The sequence below is a fragment of the Impatiens glandulifera genome, chromosome 3, assembly GCF_907164915.1.
Source record: "Impatiens glandulifera chromosome 3, dImpGla2.1, whole genome shotgun sequence".
Lineage (NCBI taxonomy): Eukaryota > Viridiplantae > Streptophyta > Magnoliopsida > Ericales > Balsaminaceae > Impatiens > Impatiens glandulifera.
The window spans coordinates 57,522,999-57,533,011 of record NC_061864.1 but is presented as its reverse complement, the minus strand read 5'-3'; the positions used below and the strand labels follow the sequence as shown (position 1 = coordinate 57,533,011).

General features: G+C 33.4%; 2 protein-coding genes across 2 annotated transcripts; both read right to left on the bottom strand.

The window, feature by feature from the left end:
• Positions 1-977: 977 nt before the first annotated feature.
• LOC124931295 (nudix hydrolase 14, chloroplastic) lies at positions 978-3,210 on the bottom strand. The gene is made up of 7 exons (XM_047471729.1): positions 2,933-3,210; positions 2,743-2,848; positions 2,596-2,673; positions 2,418-2,510; positions 2,236-2,328; positions 2,057-2,155; positions 978-1,337 (listed from the first exon to the last, which is right to left on the bottom strand). The coding sequence occupies exons 1-7, from the start codon at positions 3,169-3,171 to the stop codon at positions 1,083-1,085; spliced, it is 963 nt and encodes a 320-aa protein (XP_047327685.1). The 5' UTR covers positions 3,172-3,210; the 3' UTR covers positions 978-1,082.
• A 1,151-nt stretch (positions 3,211-4,361) lies between these two features.
• On the bottom strand, positions 4,362-9,360 carry LOC124929161. Its single transcript, XM_047469451.1, has 5 exons — positions 7,434-9,360; positions 6,874-7,024; positions 6,640-6,787; positions 6,327-6,566; positions 4,362-4,848 (listed from the first exon to the last, which is right to left on the bottom strand). The coding sequence occupies exons 1-5, from the start codon at positions 9,052-9,054 to the stop codon at positions 4,591-4,593; spliced, it is 2,418 nt and encodes an 805-aa protein (XP_047325407.1). The 5' UTR covers positions 9,055-9,360; the 3' UTR covers positions 4,362-4,590.
• Positions 9,361-10,013: the final 653 nt, after the last annotated feature.

Below are 10,013 nucleotides of genomic sequence, written 5' to 3'. Positions count from 1 at the left end.
ATTTGAGCTAAATTAGAAGATCGTGAACAATAATATAACCGTGTATTGAGCTCATCCAAATATTACGATAAAATAAACATAGTATCAATACACAATAGTTATATGGAGTTATCCGACCACTGTCGATAGGGTTCTCTAGAGCAGCCATCGTCGATAGGATTCTCCTGAGCAGCCACCGTTGATATGTATTTATATGGAGTTATATCCCGACCACCGTCGATGGAATTCTCTAGAGCAGCCGAATCTGTTTTAGGGTTTGTATCAGGAAAGTGGTGGTCGTTAAAGAGGATAGAAGAAAAAGAAGAATTTTTTTACTTTTTTTTCTTTTCACTTTTTACATTATTTGCCGCACTAAAGCCTTTTATATTATTATTTTTACAACGTGACAAAATCCTTTTGGCAAGGAAAAATCGTTGCACGCTCGGAGGCCCAGCATCGGCTTCTCTATCATTACTTATAGAGTTTATATTACGCTCCATATCTATCTATTACACTCCACATAACTACATATTACGTTTCATATAACTATTTGTTACGCTCCATATAACTACATATTACACTCTATATAACTGTTTAATGAACTTCATATAACTACATATTATACTTTATATAACTACTCATTGCGTTTTATATAAGTACATTTACGCTCAATATAACTATTTATTACGAAATATAACTACTAACACGCAAATGATAACTTACCTTCCAAAATCTTGATCGTCAACACAGCTGGTCTTCCTCTTCCGTGCGTTCGGGATCATTACAACGGTGGTGTCGAAGCTTAGGATTTTTGCCTAACAACATTTCTTTACTTACCACCATTCCCATGTTACTGAGGATATCAATTTTGGCGGATTTTTTCGATTAAATTGCATACCCCTATATGAATGTTAGGATCTTGTTTTCAAATGTTTTTTTCTTTCTAAAAATATGTCTTTTTAAGAGTTATATATTAAAGGTGCATATGGAAATTTTGCATGGGTTTATGGGGCATTTGATTAAAAACCTCTTTACAAGAATCCTAAAATCTGATTTTGAGAAGAATATATTACACACAAATGATCATCAAAACATAGGTCTCATTAGTCCTTTAATACTTGATTTGAAGAATCTAGAGGCAACAATCCTTCTTTCTTCGCCATTTCATACAACCCAATTGCCATGAGAGCTTTTGCATCGGCTGTTGCTCGCCAAAGCTTTTCATATGGAACTACATGTACCTTTATGAGCTCTCCATGGTCTCTAAGACCCGTCTCCTTTCCTTGCAATTGAGTTATCACCTCTTTGTCGACGTGGCCTCGGTATAAGAACAAGCTAATTTCTTCGTCGCAACCTCCCTAACACAACAACTATCGTCTGTTTAGAAACACATGATGTGGGTCTGGAATTGGAAAATTCATTTGATATATGTATGGTTGATTCTGATTAACTTAAATAGTTTCCATTCATTTTTAGAACATGAACTCTTGTATTAGAATCACAAAACATACCAATATCCCATCTAGCAACTTCAATCAAGTTGCTGTTAAAAGTAATCGAACCCGAGAATAGAGTCACTTAGTTCAAAACTCTTACCACATGAACTAACATAGTTTAATGGATATAATAGGTCTTAATGTGCCTCATCTCATGACCCGGACTTAGCCCATTAGTGGAAGTAGTTAGGGTAATGGCGATCATATGTTATATGTTGAAAGACAAACTATTCTCAATCTAACTTAGGTTATTCTTTTCTCATCTATAATATTATCATGTTCTCATATTCTTTCTCTTATAAACCCTAGATCTTCTACACCTAGGTGGGTAACTAGAGACACTTCTAAAGATCCAATAGATTCTTCTGGCCAATCCCAGATAAAGAGTGGTATGGCCCGAGCCTCAGCCACAAAAACTAGCAAATAGTGCTAGGTTTTTTGTTCTTTTCATTTGTTTTTATGTGACTTTGGTTTGCAAAGACACACAGAGAAAGAAGTGGCTTTATCTTTTTTCTGCTTTTTTCCAATAAACAGAGAACAGAAGTTAAGAAAAAAAAATCCAATTGAAGATAAGAAAATACCGGAGAAGGAAAAACTCTCCTTCCAGTTGATTGATCTAAAAGTGCAGTGAGCTCAACCATATCATGTAAATTCAATTGGATACCTGTCTCCTCTTCAACCTGTCATGTTCATCTAATCGAAATCATAAATTTTGAATGCATAATCATACACAAAGAATGAACTAATGGGTAAAATAGACCTCTCTAACTGCTGTCCCCAAAAAATCACCATTATCGTCATCAAGCATCCCAGCAGGCAGTTCCAAAATAAGTCTCCCAACAGGTACTCTCACCTTAACGTGCATCAAAATTTCATTAAACTGGGATTGAAAAGATTCAATAAAATCAATAAGTTCAAAAGGAGTAAAAATGATTAAGTTACTTGTTCAGTTAGGACAGCATATGTTTGACCATCCGACTCTAAAAGTATCAACACAGCAACTGCTGGCCCTCTTGCAAACACAATCCCCGGTACCTATGCAAGATTTATTCCACAAAGTAGCAGAATCAGTTTGTGAATTGTGATTATTATACAAAAAAAAAATGAAAAAAGATAATACCTTTGCTCCTGTTTGCTTATCAATTACATCAGCTTTGAACTTAAAAAACCCAATTCGATTTCCAAACATGTCTACCCCCTGTTATGAATTATGATGATCATCCTTAATAATATCTATATCTAATTCACAGGAAATGATGAATCTTACCTGAATAAGTACTTGTTTCAGAGACATGTTTCCATTAGCAAGGATTCCTGTTTCTGTTTGCATGTTCTTCAGCCATTGTTTAAACAAAGACGAGTCAATAGCATTCCTGCAAATGAGAGTAGAAATAGAAGTATGTATATAGTTTCTACTCAAATGAATCAAAATCTAAAGAGGATTTTCGTAAACTTGCCTGAAATCGGAATCGGAGACACCAGGTGATGCGACGATTTGGATCGGTTCGGTGGGTTGGATAGGTAAGGTGATTGTGTGAGTGAGGTGGGGTAGAGATGACATTTGAGAAGCTATGGAGGAGCAGAAAGGTCTGGTTTGAAGCACAAATGGTGAAGCAATTGCAATGGAGGAGAAATTGAAATTGAAATTGCAGAAACCAGTAGAAGGTTTTGGGAGAAAATGGCGATGAATTCTCATCTCTTTGTTGACTGTTGTTGGAGACACGAAATGAAAGATTTTAGGGGCTTCTTTGATATTTTTCATTCTTATTTTTTTTGGTTAGAAGAAACTCTACTCTTGTCTTAATTATTATATTTGTTTAGCCAAAAATAAAATTTATATTATATTTATCTTTTTGTGTTAAATTCATACTTCTTTACACTATTTAATTTTCTTTTATTAATTTACTTTCCTCTATTTTTGTTTTTATAAGATAGATTTGATTGTCCAAATTATTTGGAAGCAGCGGAAGAACTCAAACAATTCAATATATAAAATAAGAATGGATTCATTTGGGTAGTTTTTTTTATTTGACTGGTAGATGACCGGGAATGGTCGGGATGGTATTTATGTTTTTCTGTCCCGATCTCGATTATGTGAGAACATTATAAACATAATTAAATATATAAAATTATTAATATATTTATTTATTAGTCATATTTTATCAGAATTTTAATATATTATATTAAATAATTTGTTTAAATAATTTTATTATATAATTTAGATTTTTTCGGAATATGATATAAACTGTGCCTCGCAGAAATTTCTGAAACCGAACGGGACGATAATGTTAATAAAAAAAATCACCGAAGTAAAACGGAGCGAGAATAGTAAATGCATTCACAGTCTCTCGAACAATCCAATGACTAGAACTTTGCAATAAATCAAATATAAAGATATTAAATTTTCTCTATTATATTTTTATTTTTATTTCTTTCAAATTATTCTTATTATTTAACTTATAAATTTATTTTGATTGTTTAAAATCCTTAAAATATTATTAAATTATCTAAAATAAAAATTCTTACATTTAGACAAGTTTGAATTTGAATTATTCAAATAATTCTGTTATTTAAAAAAAAAAAAAAATTGAGGAGGTGATTTTTTGAAAGAAAAAAAAATACTTAAAATGGTATTTATATATAATAATAAAATAAATAATAATAATTTAAAATAGAATATTTAATATTTTAAGTGATGAATGGAATGTTGTAATGGACAGACAGCAGAGGGAATAATAAAATATTTTTAAGTTATGATTATTTAAATAACCTTAGTTTCCTTAATAAATAAATAAAAAAAACTACCAAAGTTTGAAAGAAAAAAATTAATAACACAAGATTATTATACATCACCTTAACTAGAATGGTGAGTCATGACAACAAATAATGAAAAATTACAGTGTTTGAATATCTTATATGAAACCATTACCCCAATTATGTCAAGTCAAACTAATTGCAACTTTCAAAATCATATTTTCTACCAGATTTATAGTACATGTGTGGAGATTACATACATTTTGGAAGCAAATATTTCTTAACTTAGTATGACACAGGTTGATAGACTTTCTCTACCTTATCCAAATTCAAAAATCCGGAGAGCATCTGACCTTGGTTATCAGAGTCGTGCAGTGATTCCATTTGGAGATGTATTATCAGTTGGCTCTAAAACAGTAAATTTATCGGTTTCTGCCCCTCCAGTCTTTTGCATACATATATAAGATAATGACTGCAACCACGAGATCAAAGCAGACTTTCTAGTAACATCGTCGGATTCTCCTATCTGTGAATGCAGTTCGTTAAGAACTACATCCTGAACTTCTTTAGGGAGTTTAGAGATCAGACCAGCAAATAGCTTCATCAATTCCGGTAACACCTAATGCAAAGAGAAGAAGATGAAAACATCTAACCAATTAAAAGACTATTTTCTTGAAAGAATTCTCCATCAAACGCTAATCTAAACAAGTGTAGTATACAAGTAAATGAATGGACATAAGATTTATCAAGATTGGCACAAAAAAAACATTGCTTACTCAGAAACTAACAACTGTGTGAACATTGAAGATTGTGAGAAGTTGTTCTATAGTCTCTCAGGCAATTCACTTGGTGTTTTATAAACTTTATGATTTTGTCTCCTAATGAGTTTGATATTGACTTCCTAAGGGATTTCATATTTGTCAAGGTGGAGGTATGATTGATATATCTCCTAAGAAAAATGATTAGAAACTAATATTTTGTCACAATCATGTTACCATTAAAAAAATCAATAAAAAAATGAAAGTGATTTTTATTAGAGGTTTATGTCTAAAACCTATACCATTATCATGTTTGTATTTTGATAATGTTGACAAAACCTATACCAAAACAGGACTCGGAATATCAGAATTAGAAATTGATAGAAAATATTCAGTCATAGAGATTGTTGGGTATGACCATATTCACAAGGTGTTATTATTTAGAGTTTATGTTTTTTTCTTGGGATGGGGCAGAAGTATTTGTCTTTTAAACTTGATGTATTCTTATAAATAGAGATATTATAACCTACGGTTACTTGATCGTAATCTCTTTAGACCTTGTTAAATCTTGTGTTTATTCATCTTCTTAGCATCTATTGTTTAGATTAAAATCAGTGATTAATTGACACCATTTTCCATTTTAAGGAGAATTGGAGAGCAAAAAGATTGATTTTTTAGTGAGTTAGTTTGGTCGGTTTATACACTGAAATGCAGAACCAAACTGTTGAAGTCAGTTTGTCGGTTTCAGTTTGGTTGGTTAAAATATTGGTTCGGTCAGTTGGGTCGGTTCGATCAGTTTCTCCGTTCGCATAAAATTATTGTTAAATAATAAATTTATACCTAAAATTTATTTTGAAAAACAAATATCAACTATGTATATTTGTTTTGAAAAACAAATAACTATGTATATTCTAGTTAAATGGTTGAAAACTTAACTATTAAAAAAATGTTTAGCTATCAACTGTAAGTTGTAAATCAGGCATATTTTTAATTTTTAACCATGATTGGTCAGTCTGTTATGCATTTTGACTGCCACTAAACCTACAAGCCAAACAGTTATAAACTGTCAGTCGTTCGGTTCGGTTTAGGCAGTTCAGTCGATTTTACTTGCACCCTTAGGTTAGAAGTAGGGGTAATTTAGTCTTTTGTACTTTATGTACTCAAACATTGACCTCATTGGAAACAAAAAAAAAAAATCTTTTATATCTGGATTTGAATCTGAATCCAGATATGTTTGGAAACTAAATTTAGTCAGACATGTTCAAAAATTTATTTGTTTTTCTTATCTGAATTCTAATAAAAAAAACATTATAAGTTTTTCCAAATGGGGCAATATTACCTGGATGTCAACGAGAAAAAGTAGCCGCAAAAGCAAATCCAAAATCCTGTTGCGATGATCAGACTCTCCTCCAAGCAAATTCTCCGTTAGCTCATCATCTTCTTCAACGAAAAGATTATTAGCTTTTTCAACTAGACAATGAATTGAGTAAAATATGGATGGACTTCCAGCAGGAAGATTCCGAACCAAGGCAACAACTCCAGAAGCCATGCCCTCAAAAGGTGTGATCTCAGGATATAACTGAAAGATTATTATGAGAAGCAAACAATTACAATTTAAAAAACTAGATTTTCAGAAAGAAAAAAAAAATTACCTCTAATGATCTCTTCATGTAATAAAAAATAAGTTGTTCTTTCAGTATGGCTCTTTCATCCTCATCAGAATCCTTCCCAGAAGATACAATAGCCGCAAAAACAGAATGAGAAGCTCGTGCTACTTTTTTGTTAGGATGTCCCATATATCTAGTATAGTTTGGTCTTTAAGGAATGAAACTTTTGTAATGATTTCGGAAAAAGAAAATACTAAATTCTTGTACTAAGCAGGATACAGGAACATCGATGGTGCTACCACATTTCTAAATATAGAAGCGGGTACACGATCAATACATGTAGAAATAACACGAAGATAGAACAATACTCGAGCAGTCTGCACTTCATCTTTTAACCATATATATTCCGTCAATGGAGAAATGGAATCACCTTCATGGTTGAAGAAAAGGAATTTGAATTCATAAGCAAACTAAAAGAAAAGGACAATCCCATATGCAAACACTTAAGAAGCTTGTTTGATCTTGGGTTATTTGTTTTTTTCTAAAAAAAAAAACTCTATCATATCACCTATCATTTCCACCATCAAATCACTTATTTCATCAACTAAAATTTAAATTTTAAATACAAAAGAACATTTAGTAATTCACCCAAATAATCCCACTTTTTCATTAAACAAGATTTTGATTTCATAACTATCAAATAACCCCACCAAATCAAACAAGATCTGGATCCGTTTCCACATGAGTGTTTCCACATAAGTTTTTGAATCTGTTTCCGACAAAGTTTTATGTATGTGGAGCAAAAATGTGCGAGAATGCATTAAAATGAATATATATACCTGGTTGGTTAGTCAAATTAGCATAAGGAGGCATGGATTCAACAAAAGAAGCACAGGCTGATTCATTTTCCTGAATATTCACAAACACTGCTCTAATTGTATCCATGTATTCGGGCAAACGCATCCTTCGAAAATACCCCATGCAAGAGAATGAAACTAATATCTTCACGGAAATATCAATCTGCATTTCTCGGCTAAATCTCGAATCCAGCTTATGTTTAGTTACAGCAGATGAAAACACAACAACCATGAGGAATGCAGATTCTGCAATCTTCTCAAGATCTTCGAGTAATTTGTCTGATTTTCCTCGAAGAAGAAAAGACACCTTCCTATGTCCCATATATACATCTTGACAGTATTCCCATATCCGATTCTCAACCAAGTTCTTGTCATCTTCATCTGCCGATAAATACTGCTTACAGAAAACAGCGGTTATAGCTCCTGCTTCCTTGAAGACGGTACCATCAATATGTTCTTCCATGACCTCATTTGTCACCTGTTCAGCTGAACTTCCATTTCCATGGAGATTTTGTATTATCATCATGTGTAATCGTTTCAAGGGAAATATTTCAGTCAAAATTGCTGAAGCAAGGCAATGGAGGAAGGAAGCCCGTGGAGAAATAGATCCACTTCTGACCAAAGCTAATGATATACATTTCAAATGAAAACCACTCAGAGAATCGTTACATATGGTCTCAATGCGTTCTTCAGCAGATCTTCTTGTCTGACCAAGATCGTTTCCAACAGCTCTTTGAGAAGCTCTCAGAGCTCCTGCAGCAGCCATGACCAATGCAAATGGAGGGTAATCTGGTTTTGGTATCTCTAAAGCCTCTTGTCTAAACGTAGCAATTCTTTCCAAAGATTTTGAACGGATTAAACCAGATATAACCCACTCAACTAAATGCAATATCATGAGTGTATGAGAAATGCTAACAGAAAGTTTGTCATCATCTCTCCAAATTCCAAACAGGAAACCTAATATTCTAACAAAGGTATGGTTCGACGACGAAGAAGAAGATAGTGCATAACCAATCCCAGCGAGTATATTGGCAACAATTTGGTCAGATGAGACAATAATATATCTATCCGATTGTTTAAATAACTGACAGAGCAAATCCAAGCAAACTGCTCTTGATTTCTCTGAAGCAGAACTAAGAGATGATAAAGCACCCAGAAGGATAACTTCCTCCGAAAACAAAAAGGGATCATTGTGATATCGAAATTGGGTGGATAAAAGATGAGACAGGATCTCAACAGTGGATTCAATTAGTGAAGAAGTTGGTTTGGAGGATTTCCTGATCCAGATATAAAGAAGTCTGAGAAAGAGAGGAAAGGATTCAGAAGGAAGAGAGATGGTTTTAGAGGATAATATGGATAATAGAAGCCTTGCTTGTGGTTCTGCTACATAAACAGTGGTTTGAGAATTGACAAGGTTTCTTAAAGACTGAATTTGATGAGGCTGCAATGTTTGGTTTTGAAGAGAATCTCTGAGGTCAGTCCATGCTTGAATAATTACTCGAGCAGAAGTAGATGAAGAATTTCTTAATTCGGTTTTGAGACCAATACCACTATTAGTCTTTAACCATTCTTCGAGAAAAATTATTTGAGTTTGTTTAGCCATTTTTCAATTAGGCAAAGTGTTGAACAAATGCATCAAGCACTGACACTTAATGAAATAGCACAGTCAAGACTCAACTTAAGCTAAAGTGAAAACTGGGTTTCATCGATTTCTTAATAAGAGAGACAATTGGAAAGAAACACTTTCATCCAATACAAATCTACAGTTCTTTCTTATAATTTGTCTCAGATAATGTTAGAGAAAACCTGAGAAATCCTTCGCTTGAAATCCTTCTCAGAATCGAACCGCCGGAGAAGGAGAAAGTCGCCGGAGATATATATAACCGATCGCCGCTGCTGAAGAAGAGTTCTTACCGTGCTGTTCTATCTCCTTGTTCAGTTTTTTGCTGTCCGGTCCGGACTCCGGCCGGATGAAGAAGCAAAGAAAAAGAGCAAGCTGAAAACCGGACCGGTTCTTGTCTAGCTGCCATTTATGTTATTTTCTTTTGATAAATAAAATTCTAACATTAATCAAAAACGGGAAATTTGATGGAATAACCCTCATAAGAGGGGAATTTCCACTTCTAACATGTGATTAATAAATTTTTCATTTTTGACCTTTTGCCAAGGCAAAAGGTCACTTTTGCCCTTTATTAAAAAAAAAAAAAAAAAAAAAAAAAAAAAAAATAAATCAGTAAGTGAGTGCGCATTTCAGTTATGAAATGTCACTTTCTTCTCCATTTCCCTCCTCTCCACCAACCGTCCTTTCTCCCCGTCCTTCCTTCATCAAGGTTCTTCATCATCAAGCTTCCTTCATCAAGGTTCTTCATCATCAACCTTCCTTCATCATCAACGGATCCTTCATTCATCATCATCGACGATCGTCTTCAACATTCAGGTTAGACGTTCGTCCTTTTAGGGTTTTGTTGTTTAGAGTCTAGGATGTAGGTTATGTCATGGAATAATGGTTTTAGAGCTTGGCTGATATGTTTTACAGTGAAATATACATCCGAAGAAGGTGAC

What these genes read in the sequence shown, in the direction of transcription:
- LOC124931295 (XM_047471729.1), bottom strand. Translation starts at nt 3,171, where the DNA reads ATGAGAATTCATCGCCATTTTCTCCCAAAACCTTCTACTGGTTTCTGC. An exon ending in TGAAACAAGTACTTATTCAG is followed by an intron (nt 2,674 to 2,742) that starts GTAAGATTCATC and finishes AATTCATAACAG; the next exon opens with GGGGTAGACATGTTTGGAAA. An exon ending in TGGGGACAGCAGTTAGAGAG is followed by an intron (nt 2,156 to 2,235) that starts GTCTATTTTACC and finishes TGAACATGACAG; the next exon opens with GTTGAAGAGGAGACAGGTAT.
- LOC124929161 (XM_047469451.1), bottom strand. Translation starts at nt 9,054, where the DNA reads ATGGCTAAACAAACTCAAATAATTTTTCTCGAAGAATGGTTAAAGACT. An exon ending in TAATTTGACTAACCAACCAG is followed by an intron (nt 7,025 to 7,433) that starts GTATATATATTC and finishes TCAACCATGAAG; the next exon opens with GTGATTCCATTTCTCCATTG. An exon ending in TTTTTCTCGTTGACATCCAG is followed by an intron (nt 4,849 to 6,326) that starts GTAATATTGCCC and finishes TCTTTGCATTAG; the next exon opens with GTGTTACCGGAATTGATGAA.